The sequence below is a fragment of the Helobdella robusta genome (genome assembly GCF_000326865.2).
Source record: "Helobdella robusta unplaced genomic scaffold HELROscaffold_7, whole genome shotgun sequence".
In the NCBI taxonomy this organism is placed as follows: Eukaryota; Metazoa; Annelida; class Clitellata; order Rhynchobdellida; family Glossiphoniidae; genus Helobdella; species Helobdella robusta.
Genome location: NW_008705398.1, coordinates 478,521 through 490,162, shown reverse-complemented (window position 1 = coordinate 490,162; position 11,642 = coordinate 478,521). Strand labels below are relative to the sequence as shown.

General features: G+C 37.6%; 1 protein-coding gene across 1 annotated transcript in view; it reads left to right on the top strand.

Moving 5' to 3' along the window:
• Positions 1-11,276, top strand: part of HELRODRAFT_189522 (hypothetical protein) — a gene marked incomplete at its 3' end in the record, with an annotated part of 24,837 nt that extends 13,561 nt beyond the window's left edge. Inside the window, exons 28-49 of the mRNA XM_009030676.1 lie at positions 1-250; positions 564-624; positions 716-819; positions 2,294-2,444; positions 2,647-3,027; positions 3,137-3,280; positions 3,713-3,823; positions 3,956-4,022; positions 4,110-4,183; positions 4,286-4,375; positions 4,889-4,981; positions 5,297-5,563; positions 5,930-6,010; positions 6,518-6,673; positions 6,980-7,487; positions 7,636-7,790; positions 8,104-8,238; positions 8,577-8,664; positions 8,884-9,157; positions 9,291-9,357; positions 10,278-10,412; positions 10,752-11,276. The exon at positions 1-250 is cut by the window's left edge and continues 26 nt beyond it. Coding sequence (XP_009028924.1) covers positions 1-250; positions 564-624; positions 716-819; positions 2,294-2,444; positions 2,647-3,027; positions 3,137-3,280; positions 3,713-3,823; positions 3,956-4,022; positions 4,110-4,183; positions 4,286-4,375; positions 4,889-4,981; positions 5,297-5,563; positions 5,930-6,010; positions 6,518-6,673; positions 6,980-7,487; positions 7,636-7,790; positions 8,104-8,238; positions 8,577-8,664; positions 8,884-9,157; positions 9,291-9,357; positions 10,278-10,412; positions 10,752-11,276 — 3,917 coding nt within the window. The remainder of the gene's footprint in view (positions 251-563; positions 625-715; positions 820-2,293; positions 2,445-2,646; positions 3,028-3,136; positions 3,281-3,712; positions 3,824-3,955; positions 4,023-4,109; positions 4,184-4,285; positions 4,376-4,888; positions 4,982-5,296; positions 5,564-5,929; positions 6,011-6,517; positions 6,674-6,979; positions 7,488-7,635; positions 7,791-8,103; positions 8,239-8,576; positions 8,665-8,883; positions 9,158-9,290; positions 9,358-10,277; positions 10,413-10,751) is intronic.
• Between the last annotated feature and the right edge of the window lie 366 nt (positions 11,277-11,642).

Sequence of the window (11,642 nt, the reverse complement as noted above, 5' to 3'; positions counted from 1 at the left end):
CAGCTACGACTGCGTCCACCCCGACGACACCACCGGCCAAACACGACGTCGATTTGTCGCCTTCTCGTCATTACCTCATCGATCGCTTGCTTCACCCGACGATCAACATCACCACCCAACTTCTGCCACCCATGGGAGATGCTCAGGGATTTCCGGAACTTTTTGTGGCCATGATCAGCATGGCTTCCACTGGACCTCAGGAGGTTAAAGATGATTTGTTCGTGGCCTCTCTCGAATGGATTAATATCTGGTTAGTTTGGGGATGGCTAGTTGTTAGATATATTGGTCGATATGTTTGATTGACTGCCAATAAAAAATTGGAACTCAACGGTTAAGTGAGTGAATGAATGAATGAATGATTGATTGATGGATTGATTGATTGACTGACTGATTGATTGATTGATTGATTGATTGATTGATTGATTGATTGGTTGATTGATTGATTGATTGATTGATTGATTGATTGATTGATTGATTGATTGATTGATTGATTGATTGATTGATTGCTAGATGAATTAACTAATATATAAATTTAACAAATAAAATAAAATTTGAATAAACAGTGTAATGTATCTACACTCAAGAGAAGTTATTAAGAAGGCCAAGAACAATGTCCCAGGATTGGTCAGTAATAAATTATATTAAATTATCGTTTTTATCATAATTTATGCTATTATTTTTGTTAGAAGAGAGTTTTTTTTCGTTGCTACTTTAGCATCAGCAGGTCATCGAGTCCATGTGCTCTGTGCTGCTGTACGTAAGGGACTGTATCAACGTGCCATCTGCTGGCGTGATAGCCAGTGGTAGGAGCCAGGAAAGGTAGGTCTTTTATTGATTGGTTGTTTGGTTGGTAGTTCTTTTGTGATTGGTTGTTTGGTTGGTAGTTCTTTTACGATTGGTTGTTTGGTTGGTTTTGGATGGCTATATTTGGTCACTGCAATCATTATGACTATTCTTTCTTAAACATTTATTGATCTGTTGTCGTCGTTATGATTATTGTTATGATTGTTATTATTATGATTATTGTTATGATTATTATTATTATGATTATTGTTATGATTATTATTATTATGATTATTGTTATGATTATTATTATTATGATTATTGTTATGATTATTATTATTATGATTATTGTTATGATTATTATTATTATGATTATTGTTATGATTATTGTTATGATTATTATTATTATGATTATTGTTATGATTATTATTATTATGATTATTGTTATGATTATTATTATTATGATTATTGTTATGATTGTTATTATTATGATTATTGTTATGATTATTATTATTATGATTATTGTTATGATTATTGTAATTGTTCTTTCTAATGAAAGTAGACAGAGGTCGGCATCGCCCAGCGTAATGGAGCAACAACAACTACAGCAACAACAACAGCAGCACGCGACAGGACTGAATGCGACAACTGACTACGATAGCGATGGATTGGAGGATATTTTGAATAAGGAGGAGGACTCTAATGACGATTCGGTCGCTCTTATCCAATCATCTTTCTCATTCAGTCAACCAGCCAATCAAATCAATCCACCAACCAATCAATCAATCAAATCAATCAATCAATTAATAAATCAATCAATCCACCAATCAATCGATCAATTAATCAATCAATCAATTAATAAATCAATCAATCAACCTTTTACTGTAATAGCGTTATTTTGAGTGTATACATAAATGTCAAATAAGGCCATGTTACCAGTATTGGGTTTTCATTTACTGATGTTTCTATGAATATTTTTAATAATTATCGTTAATTCTTTTTTAAAATCTTATTAATAATTATTGTAGTAGTAGTAGTAGTAATTATAGTAATAATAATTATTATTATTGTTGTTTTTGTTAATGGTTACTAATTCAGGATGATGAACCTTTGGCATATGAGCTTTGCACATACACTATCACGCAGAAAGAATTCATGAACCAACACTGGTCTGTCTCTCTCTGTCTGTGTCTGTGTGCGTGTGTGTGTGTTTTGCTTGTTGGTTACGTCGGTTATGTTCGTTCTTATGTCATTATTGTTCATTCGTGTTCGTTCGTTTGTTCGTTCGTATGTTGTTTATTTGTTTTTGGTTTGGAAAAAATTGATGTTGAGATGATTTTTTTTCAAAATATTTTTCAGAAAGTCTATTCATCTTTTCCTTATAATCATAAATAATATTCTTTTCCGAATTTTCAAATAAAAAAATTTACACAACCGTTTTGTACTTCCGTAGTACATACATATATACACGCTTACATACATACAAACACGCACACACACACGTACGCAGGTATCACTGCCACACGTGCAAAATGGTAGACGGTGTGGGTGTGTGTAGTGTGTGCGCCAGAGTTTGTCACAAAGGTCACGACCTTTCCTACGCTAAATACGGATCATTTTTCTGTGACTGTGGTGCCAGGGAAGATAATACCAAGTGTTTGGTTGGTCTCTCTCTCTCTCTCTCTCTCTTCTCTCTCTCTCTCTCTCTTCTCTCTCTCTCTCTCTCTCTCTCTCTTTGTGTGTGTGTGTGTGTGTGTGTGTATTTTCATCTGCGTGTGTGTGTGAGTGCGTTTTTAGATGTTGATAGCTGATAATAAATAATGACCTCTGACCCGTTAATAAACACGACCGTACAACATGAAGGCTTTGACGAGGAGGACTTTGAGAAACGAACTGAAACAGCAGTCTGAATCTGAACAACAGCAGCAGCAGTCTAAAAAGCAGAAACAACAAATTCAAACATCATCATTAACAACGAAATCGTCGGCAACAACAAAACTTGTCTCTGATTCGTCAGCATCGTCGTCCAATAAGATATCGAGGTATTTTCCTAATCTGGGGCACGCCTTCAAGGTCATGAGTGACGTAGCCTTAGGTGGTGGTGGTGGTAGCGGTGGTAGCGCCAGTGCGGCTGGTGCTGCTGGTGCTCTTGATGATGATGGAAAAATTGTTAAGAGGAGGGAGACGGAGATGAAGATGGTGATGGAGAGGAATGCCGTCGTTAAACATTATCTGGATTTGCTGGTCAGTTGGATGGTTGCTGATGTTCGTCGTGTGTTTGCGAAAAAAAATCTCTGTAGCAAACAAACCCACTCTGTCATACGCTCACACACAAACTCAATAAAAAACCCAGAAAAACAACATAGTAGCAGAATCACTGATTGACATGCTGGAGATGCTATCTCCAGAAACAGTTGACCACTACAACAAATCCTCTTTGTTTGGCTGTCTGAAGAGGTGTCGGGCCTCAATGCAAGACCTCCATCAGTGTACAGATGTCGCCCTTGAATATACTGATAATTTATTGGTTGGTTGATAGTTTAGTTACTAGTTGGTTGGATTGTTGGTTGGGTTAGTTGGATAATTGGCTGGTTGGATGGTTGGTTGGTTTGGTTGGATGATTGGTTGGTTGGCTGGTTGGTTTATTATTTCGTTGTTGACTATTAAAGTAACGAGTATTATTTGCGCTTCATAAGTCTTCAACAAAATTTTTAAAAATTTGAAAGTAGTTGGCTCGTTTGAGGAATTGAGGATTGGTTGGCTGGCTGGCTGGTTGGAAGGTAATTTATACACATGCCAACTTATCATAAGGATATAAGGATATCATTTAACAAGACTTACAAACAAACGAGCATGTACAAACACATTCATACAAACACACACACGCACGCGCTCACACACAAACACGCACACACTTACACACACACAGACAATTACACATGGGTCGCAAGAGGGCTTGTTTGAGAGTGCAAGGTCGATGTTTTCCGGCGAGCAAGGTCAGACCATCAGGCAGTTGATCTCGTCACACGCCCTTAAAAAGGTTTTAAAAATATTTCTAATTATAATCCAGCGATAAATTACAAGTAGTATTATTAATTGATTAATTAATATAATAATAATAATTATTATTTTTTTTATTATTTATTATTATTATTGTTATTATTATGATCAGGTGACTATGTGTGTAATGTCTTCACCATTCGGTAAAAAACAACATCTAGCCATGGCCAATGAAAAAGGTGATAATTATGACGATAATAATAATAATATTATTATTATAATTATTATAATTATTATTATTATTATTATTATTATTATTATTATAGGCAAGGTGACCCTGCTTCAGCTGCCTAGTTTGCTGAAATCCGTGCATACTGCTAAAAAGAAAATGACTCTACCGGTTGTTGTTATTTGTCATTATTATTATTATTATTTGTTATTATTATTATTATTATTTGTTATTATTATTATTATTTATTATTATTATTTGTTATTGTTGCAGAAGATCAGCGTGGAGTTAGTACCATTCACAGTTCTAAACATGGCTGGCTGCCCTGCTAATGATGACTTCTTGGCTGTCTGTGGTCTCAAGGTATATTTATATCCTATATGTTCCTTTTTATTGTATGTATTTGTATTGTATGTTTGTATTTGTATTGTAAGTTTGTATTTTTGTATTTTTGTATGTTTGTATTGTTTGTATTTTTTGTATGTTTGTATTTTTTGTATGTTTGTATTTTTTGTATGCTTCTTGCATCAGTTTGTTGTTTTGAATGTGTGTATGTTTGTTTGTTTTGCTAATAAAGATTTCATGGCTCTTTGGAATGACAAGGTGTTTTGTATTAAATGTTTGTATTCTTGTGCGTTTGTTTGTATTTTTTGTATTTATGTATGTATACTTTTGTATGCTTGTATGTATGTCTCTGAATGTTTGTATGCCTGCTTGTTTTTTCTAGTAGTTTGTGGTTTGAAGATATTTTTATATTGTATCTATTCTTTGTATGTTTTTTGTATGTTTGCTCCTATCTGTCTGTATGTTAGTTAGTATTGTATGTGTTTTTTAACATTAGCATAATTACGAGCAACGTTAATAACAATAATGCAGGAGTGCCACATCCTTAATTTCACCAGTTCTGGGTCTGCAGCCACACACCTCGTGCTCCAGCTTGCACTTGAATCCGGTAACTACATCATCAAGGTTCGTTCGCTTGTTTGTGTTTGTTTGTTTCTGTCAGTTTGTCTATATACATCTATAGGTTTCTATTTATTTATACTGTCTATTTGCATTTGACATTATTACTGCATTTTAATGTCTGCCTGGTTTTCTCCTTTTCATTTTTTCTACATGATTTTGGTTATTTTTTGTATGCCCAAAGCACATAGACTTAAAACTTGAAAAAATGTATTCATATGTACACATTACACTGTACAATACACACACGCACACGTACCCACACGCACACATTCACGCACACGTACACACGCATACGCACATACATTGACACGTGCACAGACACTCTGGCTGCCAGGCTCTCAGAGCGAATTAGCAGTAGTCACTGCAGACTTCGTAAAGATATACGACCTATCACAAGACACCATCAGCCCCCAATACTACTTCCTACTTCCGTCCGGTAAAATCAGGGATGTGACTTTTATTTGTAGACCCAGCCAGGGTAATGATAACATCGGGGGCACTATCGGAGTAGATGGCGGTAGAGATGCCAGTGGTGATGCTAGGTACATTGCCATTATGGGACAAGCTGGTTACATTTATACCCAGGTTGGTTTCGTTGACGATAATTGATTGATTGATTGATTGATTGATTGATTGATTGATAGATTGATAGATTGATTGATTGATTGATTGATTGAATGATTGATTGATTGATTGATTGATTGATTGATTGATTGATTGATTGATTGATTGATTGATTGATTGATTGATTGATTGATTGATTGATTGATTGATTGATTGATTGATTGATTGATTGATTGAAGGAATGACTGGTTGATTGTTTAACATATTGATTGATGGATTGATTGAGTGATGGATTGATTGATTGATGGATTGATTAAGAAATTGACTGACTGACTTAATTAGCTAATTATTTTTGTAATAATTGTAATAATCAAATTACAATTGAAGGTACTGGACGAAAGCAGCAGTGCAAAGTCTGGAACTTTCTACGTTACCAATGTACTCGAACTGGAGCACATTGATCTGAAGGTTTGTTTGTGTCTCTATGCAAATATGCCCGTCCCATGTGCGTGTCTGCTTAATCTCATCTTCTCACCCAGAAGGCTAACACGGTCTGCGGAGGCGGTAGCTCCATATACTACTCGCACACGCTCCAGCTACTCTTCTTCAGTTACGCCCAGGGCAGGAATTTCGTCGGCTACCTGAGTGATGACGTCAGCAAGCTACTGACTGTCAATCAGATCTACGTTAAGGGGTTGGTTTTGTATGATTGGTTGGTTGGTTGATTGGTTGGCTGGTTGGCTGGTTGCTTGGTTGGTTGCTTGGTTAGTTAAATGGCTAGATGGCTATTTGATTTGTTTTGCAATTATTGACTTGTTCAAGTTTTTATTGATTGACGAAAGGAATAAATTTTTAATTAAATAGGTGAATGAATGAATTAGTGTATAATTAATAAATGATTAATTGATCGATTTAAAAGTTTTAATTACGGTTCTATTCCTGAGAACGGCGTACGTACACTAAACAAACAAACAGCTCAAACGCTCCATCAAGTGCCAGCAGTGCAAAAACGACAACGTCGACAACGACGACGACAGCAACATCGTCAGCTACAACGACGACTTCATCGACTACGACGACGGCGACATCGTCAGCAGCGGCAGCAACGACATCGTCGCCAGCTGGACAAACGTTGTGTCAGTGGTTGGAAACTTACGACCACCCAGGCCTCGTTTGCTGTATGACTCTCACATCTGGCAATCCCGTCGTTCTGATGGTCGAGTCCAAGAAGATATGGGTCCAGGAAGTTAAAATGGCTACCAAATCAAAGGTTTGTTTGTTTGTTTGCGCGTTTGTTTGCCTGCTTGCTTGTTTAAAGGTATGAATTTATCATCGGTGACCTTTAGTGAGTTGTGAAATGAGCAAAACATTTGGTGTTTGAAGTGCCTATGCGAATAGACAAATACACACAAGTGCACACTGACGCACACATTCCAGGTTCAAGACATGGTCCTTTTGAGACATCAAAATCTTCAGCCGGAAAAACAGCCAACAGCTGCAGCAGCAGCTACACCAGCCACTGGAAGCAGATATGGTTCATCATCAGTGGCAGCAACTACAACCCCAGCAACAGCACCTGCAACTACAACTCCATCGGCAACAACTGCACAGCCGGCTGTCACACCATCTCCGACCAGGCTAGCTCAAAAATCGCTAGCATCGGCTGCCAGCACTACAGCTACTTTCACATCCGAATCTATTCAAGTTCCTAGAGGAGCTAACGATAAGCAAACAACCCTGACGTTGCTGTGCGAGGATGGGAGCCTCAAGCTTTGCAAGGTCGATTCAAAGCTCACAGATTATTGGATGGTAAACCCGAAGTATCAGTCGGAATTAGCAGGCGGATCAGGCGTGGCTGCTCCTGGGGTTCCTCATGGGACTAAGACGCTGAAGAAAAAATCAAAGCCCGCCAGTGCTCAGCAGCAGGAAGTTGATCCCAAAACTGGTTTGCTCCTTCTTGTTTTTCTTATGTTTCATTTTACTTGAACGTACACATTCACGTGTACAAACAAAACACGTTCGCGAACATACAAAAACATGCATGCACACAAACAAACAAACAAAGACACACACACACACACACACACACGCAGGTCTGCCAGTATTTCCTGTGGATTTCTTTGAGAAATGTCAGCTGTGCAACACGGAGGACATCGTGTTCGCAGGTAACGACGTGCTACAGTACTACAACACGAGTCAAATTAGGACGAGACTCGATCAGCAAGGCCTCTACATTGCCAGTATCAAGGTGGAGAATCATTAGTGTGGTGATATTTCATTGATATTTTATCTCTAAATTCGTTCTAATCATCATTAAAATTGATTTGTATAATGAAGGAGGGAGGTTTTAATTCGCATGGCTTGAGATGCTAAAGAGGAGAATGATGGGTGGGCAGTGAGTTCTTGGCATTCGAGCGTGATCACCGCAACAGAGTGCTCGGCAGTCTCTTGCAATCTATCTATCTATCTATCTATCAATCATCATTCAGTATCATCATCTGCAATAATTACGACATTATTTCACCATTAGACACAAAACTTTAAAAATGTAATTACTACAGCCTTCTGGGTTCAGCATGGAAGTGTGGAATGACACTAGTGCGACAAACGTCTTGGTGGGTATCAGGGTTATGGTCGGATTTCAATCCATTGACAGGGCACCGTCTCACATTGAAGTTTTCAATAGAACTATACCTGTACGCGTTTGTGTGTGTATATGTGTGTGCGCGTGTGTCTGTGTGTGTGCGTGTGTGTTTTTGTTTGTGTTTGTTTGTGCGTATGTGTTTGCATGCGATTTTTCACTTTCACCATCACTCACCGTTAGTTTACTGTGTTGATGAGTTGATTCAAAAGCCAATCAATTAATCTAGTCGTCAATTAACCAGTCACTCAATCAACTAATCACTCAATTAATTCAAACCATCATTCAATCAACTAATCAATCAATCACTCAATCAATCAATCACTCAATCAATCAATCACTCACTCAATTAATCACTCAATCAATCAATCACTCAATCTTTCAACGAACCAGACGACGAACCTGACTCGTCAGAGATGGTACGACATTCCATTTACTAGAGAAGAATCCATTAGTGCCGAAAAATACTTCACAATCAACTGTTAGTATATCCATTTCTGTACAACAAGTACGTGATTGTTTGTACAAGTGTCGTACCTTTGCATCTATGCATGCGTGCATGCGCGTATGTAGAAGGAAATTAAATATTCTACATGGCTTAAATATGCAGAACTTGTTGTTGTACAAAGCAGAGACACACAGACACACACACACACACACACACACACACACACACACACACACACACATACTCACACAGTCGGACCCAGCAGAGATCCAGGTCATATAACAATGGTAGATTCAATAAAAGTTTACTACAAAACTAAAGAAGCATTCGGATGGCCAGACGACGACGAAGCCGCCGCCCAGACCTCTTCTCAGACAGCCACCCAAGCAGTTAGCCAGACTGCCACCAGCCAGACGGTGACCTCGGCTGACCTCAAAGTCGATGAAGGTCAAAGTGGCGGCACTGGTGGTAGTAATGCCGTTGGAATGGGAGGTGACAATGGAACAGGAATGAGTCATTTTGATAGGTGATGGCAAAATGTTTTTGATGATAATAATAATTATAATAATAATGATTATTATTATTATGATAATTATAATAATAATAATTATTATTATAATTATTATTAAATTGTTATTTCATAATATGCTTTTTTACAGACTGCTGGCCGGAACGATGGAGATTGTGAACGATTGCTTTGCCGTATCACCGTCACTCTCTGAAGATGTTAGTCGGTTGTTTAATTGTGTGTGTATCTGTGTGTGTGTGTGTGTGTGTGTCTGTATGTGTGTGTGTCTTTGCTTTGTACAATTAAAACAAAAAAAAAAGACAATTCAATATATTGGTTTGAATGCGTTCCAAAAGTGTTCCAAAAAAGTTTGGCGTTGATTTAATCGTTTCGCGAGACTTAGGTCCAGCTAGCTAGCAGACATTCTGTCGTCGGTGTACCTGATGATTTTTGAAGGTTCAGTTATCGTCGGTATCATATCGGCTGTATATCGTTCGTAAAAAAAGTATCGGCATTGATGTCGGTATATCGTTTGCATCTCTAATCATCATCCCGTCCTATCATCATCATCAATATTTTTATTATTATATTTTATTATTATTATTAGTGTTATTATTATTATAACTAATTAACTAACTAACTAACCTTCCTAACTAACTAACCTTCATTCATCCAGACAGTAGAACAAGCGACAAAAATACAAAAACCTGAAATCTTATTTAAACGATGACTGTTCCGTAATTGTCAATTCGTTTGAAATTTCGCCAACGGGTCTCTAAAACAACTTAAATTGATCTTTATTTACAATACTTTGGCCGATTTCTTTAGATGAAAAATTAATTAATAGTGTTATTCGCTCGTCCGTATAGTATTGTGACAGAAACACTGCATAAAATACTATGCTTTAAATATATTTTATAGACTCTCACACACTTGTCATTGACAATGAGCAGGGAGGGGGTCGTACATTAAAATTAATTTTACTATATTTTGATTTTATTTTGATTTTATTTTGATTTTATTTTGATTAGTCTTGATGTTTTCTGATAATAAAAGAGTTCACATTATTATTATTATTATCAATCTTTTGTATCGTGATAAACATCGTCATATTATCATCGTCGTCGTCGTGATCCAGAAAAGGGTTCGCAAGATGACCTTGGACTTCACGACTAACCTCTTGACCTTGGCCACTCCCGAACTCGTCCAGCTGCACAATCAGGCGCTCATGTCCACTCTCTTCAGCAACAAGGCATCCTACTGCTGGCATAAGGTCGCGACTATTATAATTATTGTTATAATTATGATATAATTATTATTATAATAATTATAATTATTGTTATTATTATTATTATGGTCGTGGGGTTGTGTGCTGGTGATAGTGATGATTGCGACGATGGTGGTTGCGGTGGTGATAGTGGTGACGATGGTTGGATGATAATTTTACACATAATGACTACGTTAATTTTACGACTTTCTATCTATCTATCTGTCTATCTATCTTTCTATCTATCTATCTATCTATCTATCTATCTATCTATCTATCTGTCTGTCTGTCATTCTTTTTAAAATTAACTTATCATGATCGTCAACTCTTCCGCTATCATATCAGGATCTAGCCCACATGCAGCAGCTTGCAAAACAACTGGACCAGTTCTTCAACTGCAGTAACAATAATGATAATAATGATGATGAAAATGATGTAGACATCTTGGCTGAAAGGTTTCAAAAGTCAGTAAGTGCCGTAGGAGCAATCTCCCAACTTAGACCTCAAAACGTCGTCAAGTTCGTTGAACTTCAGCTACAACAGCAACAACAACAGGGTGATGATGAAGATGATAGAGATGACAATGATACAGCCGGTGAGAAGGAGAAGAAGAAGAAGAAGAAGGATAAAGATGACGAGAAACTGAAATTAAATGTCGAGGCTTGCCGAGCTGCTACTGCTTCTGATGCTGGAGCTAGTGGGATAACTGAAAACAGACAGCAGCAACAAGGGAGCCAGTTTGAGTTGTCGACAACGGAATCGCAGCATTTCGTTTCGAAACTGTGCGCCGTGTTCTGGCATCTCGTCTCGAAACAGATTGATAGTCCACTCATTTGTCCCGTCTATGTTACTGGTCAGTTGTGTCGATGATGATGATGAGGAGGAGGAGGAGGAGGATGATGATGGCGATTACGGTGATGATTGCAATTATGGTGATGATTGTGATGATGGTAATTGTAATGAAATGATGGTGGTTGTGATGGAATGATGATGGGGCCGAACTTTTGGTGTTATTGATGAGGATTTGAATTATGTTTAAAGTAGAATATCGAATATTGAAATATTGTAAGACATGCAAACACTCACCTGCAAGAGTGCACACGTACATACACATACGCACACACACACACATACGTACACACATACGCACACGTACACGCAGGTCTTTCAAACATGGAGCATACAGTCTCATCATTGGTGGACATCATCAACGTGTTTGTCACCAGCGACCAATCG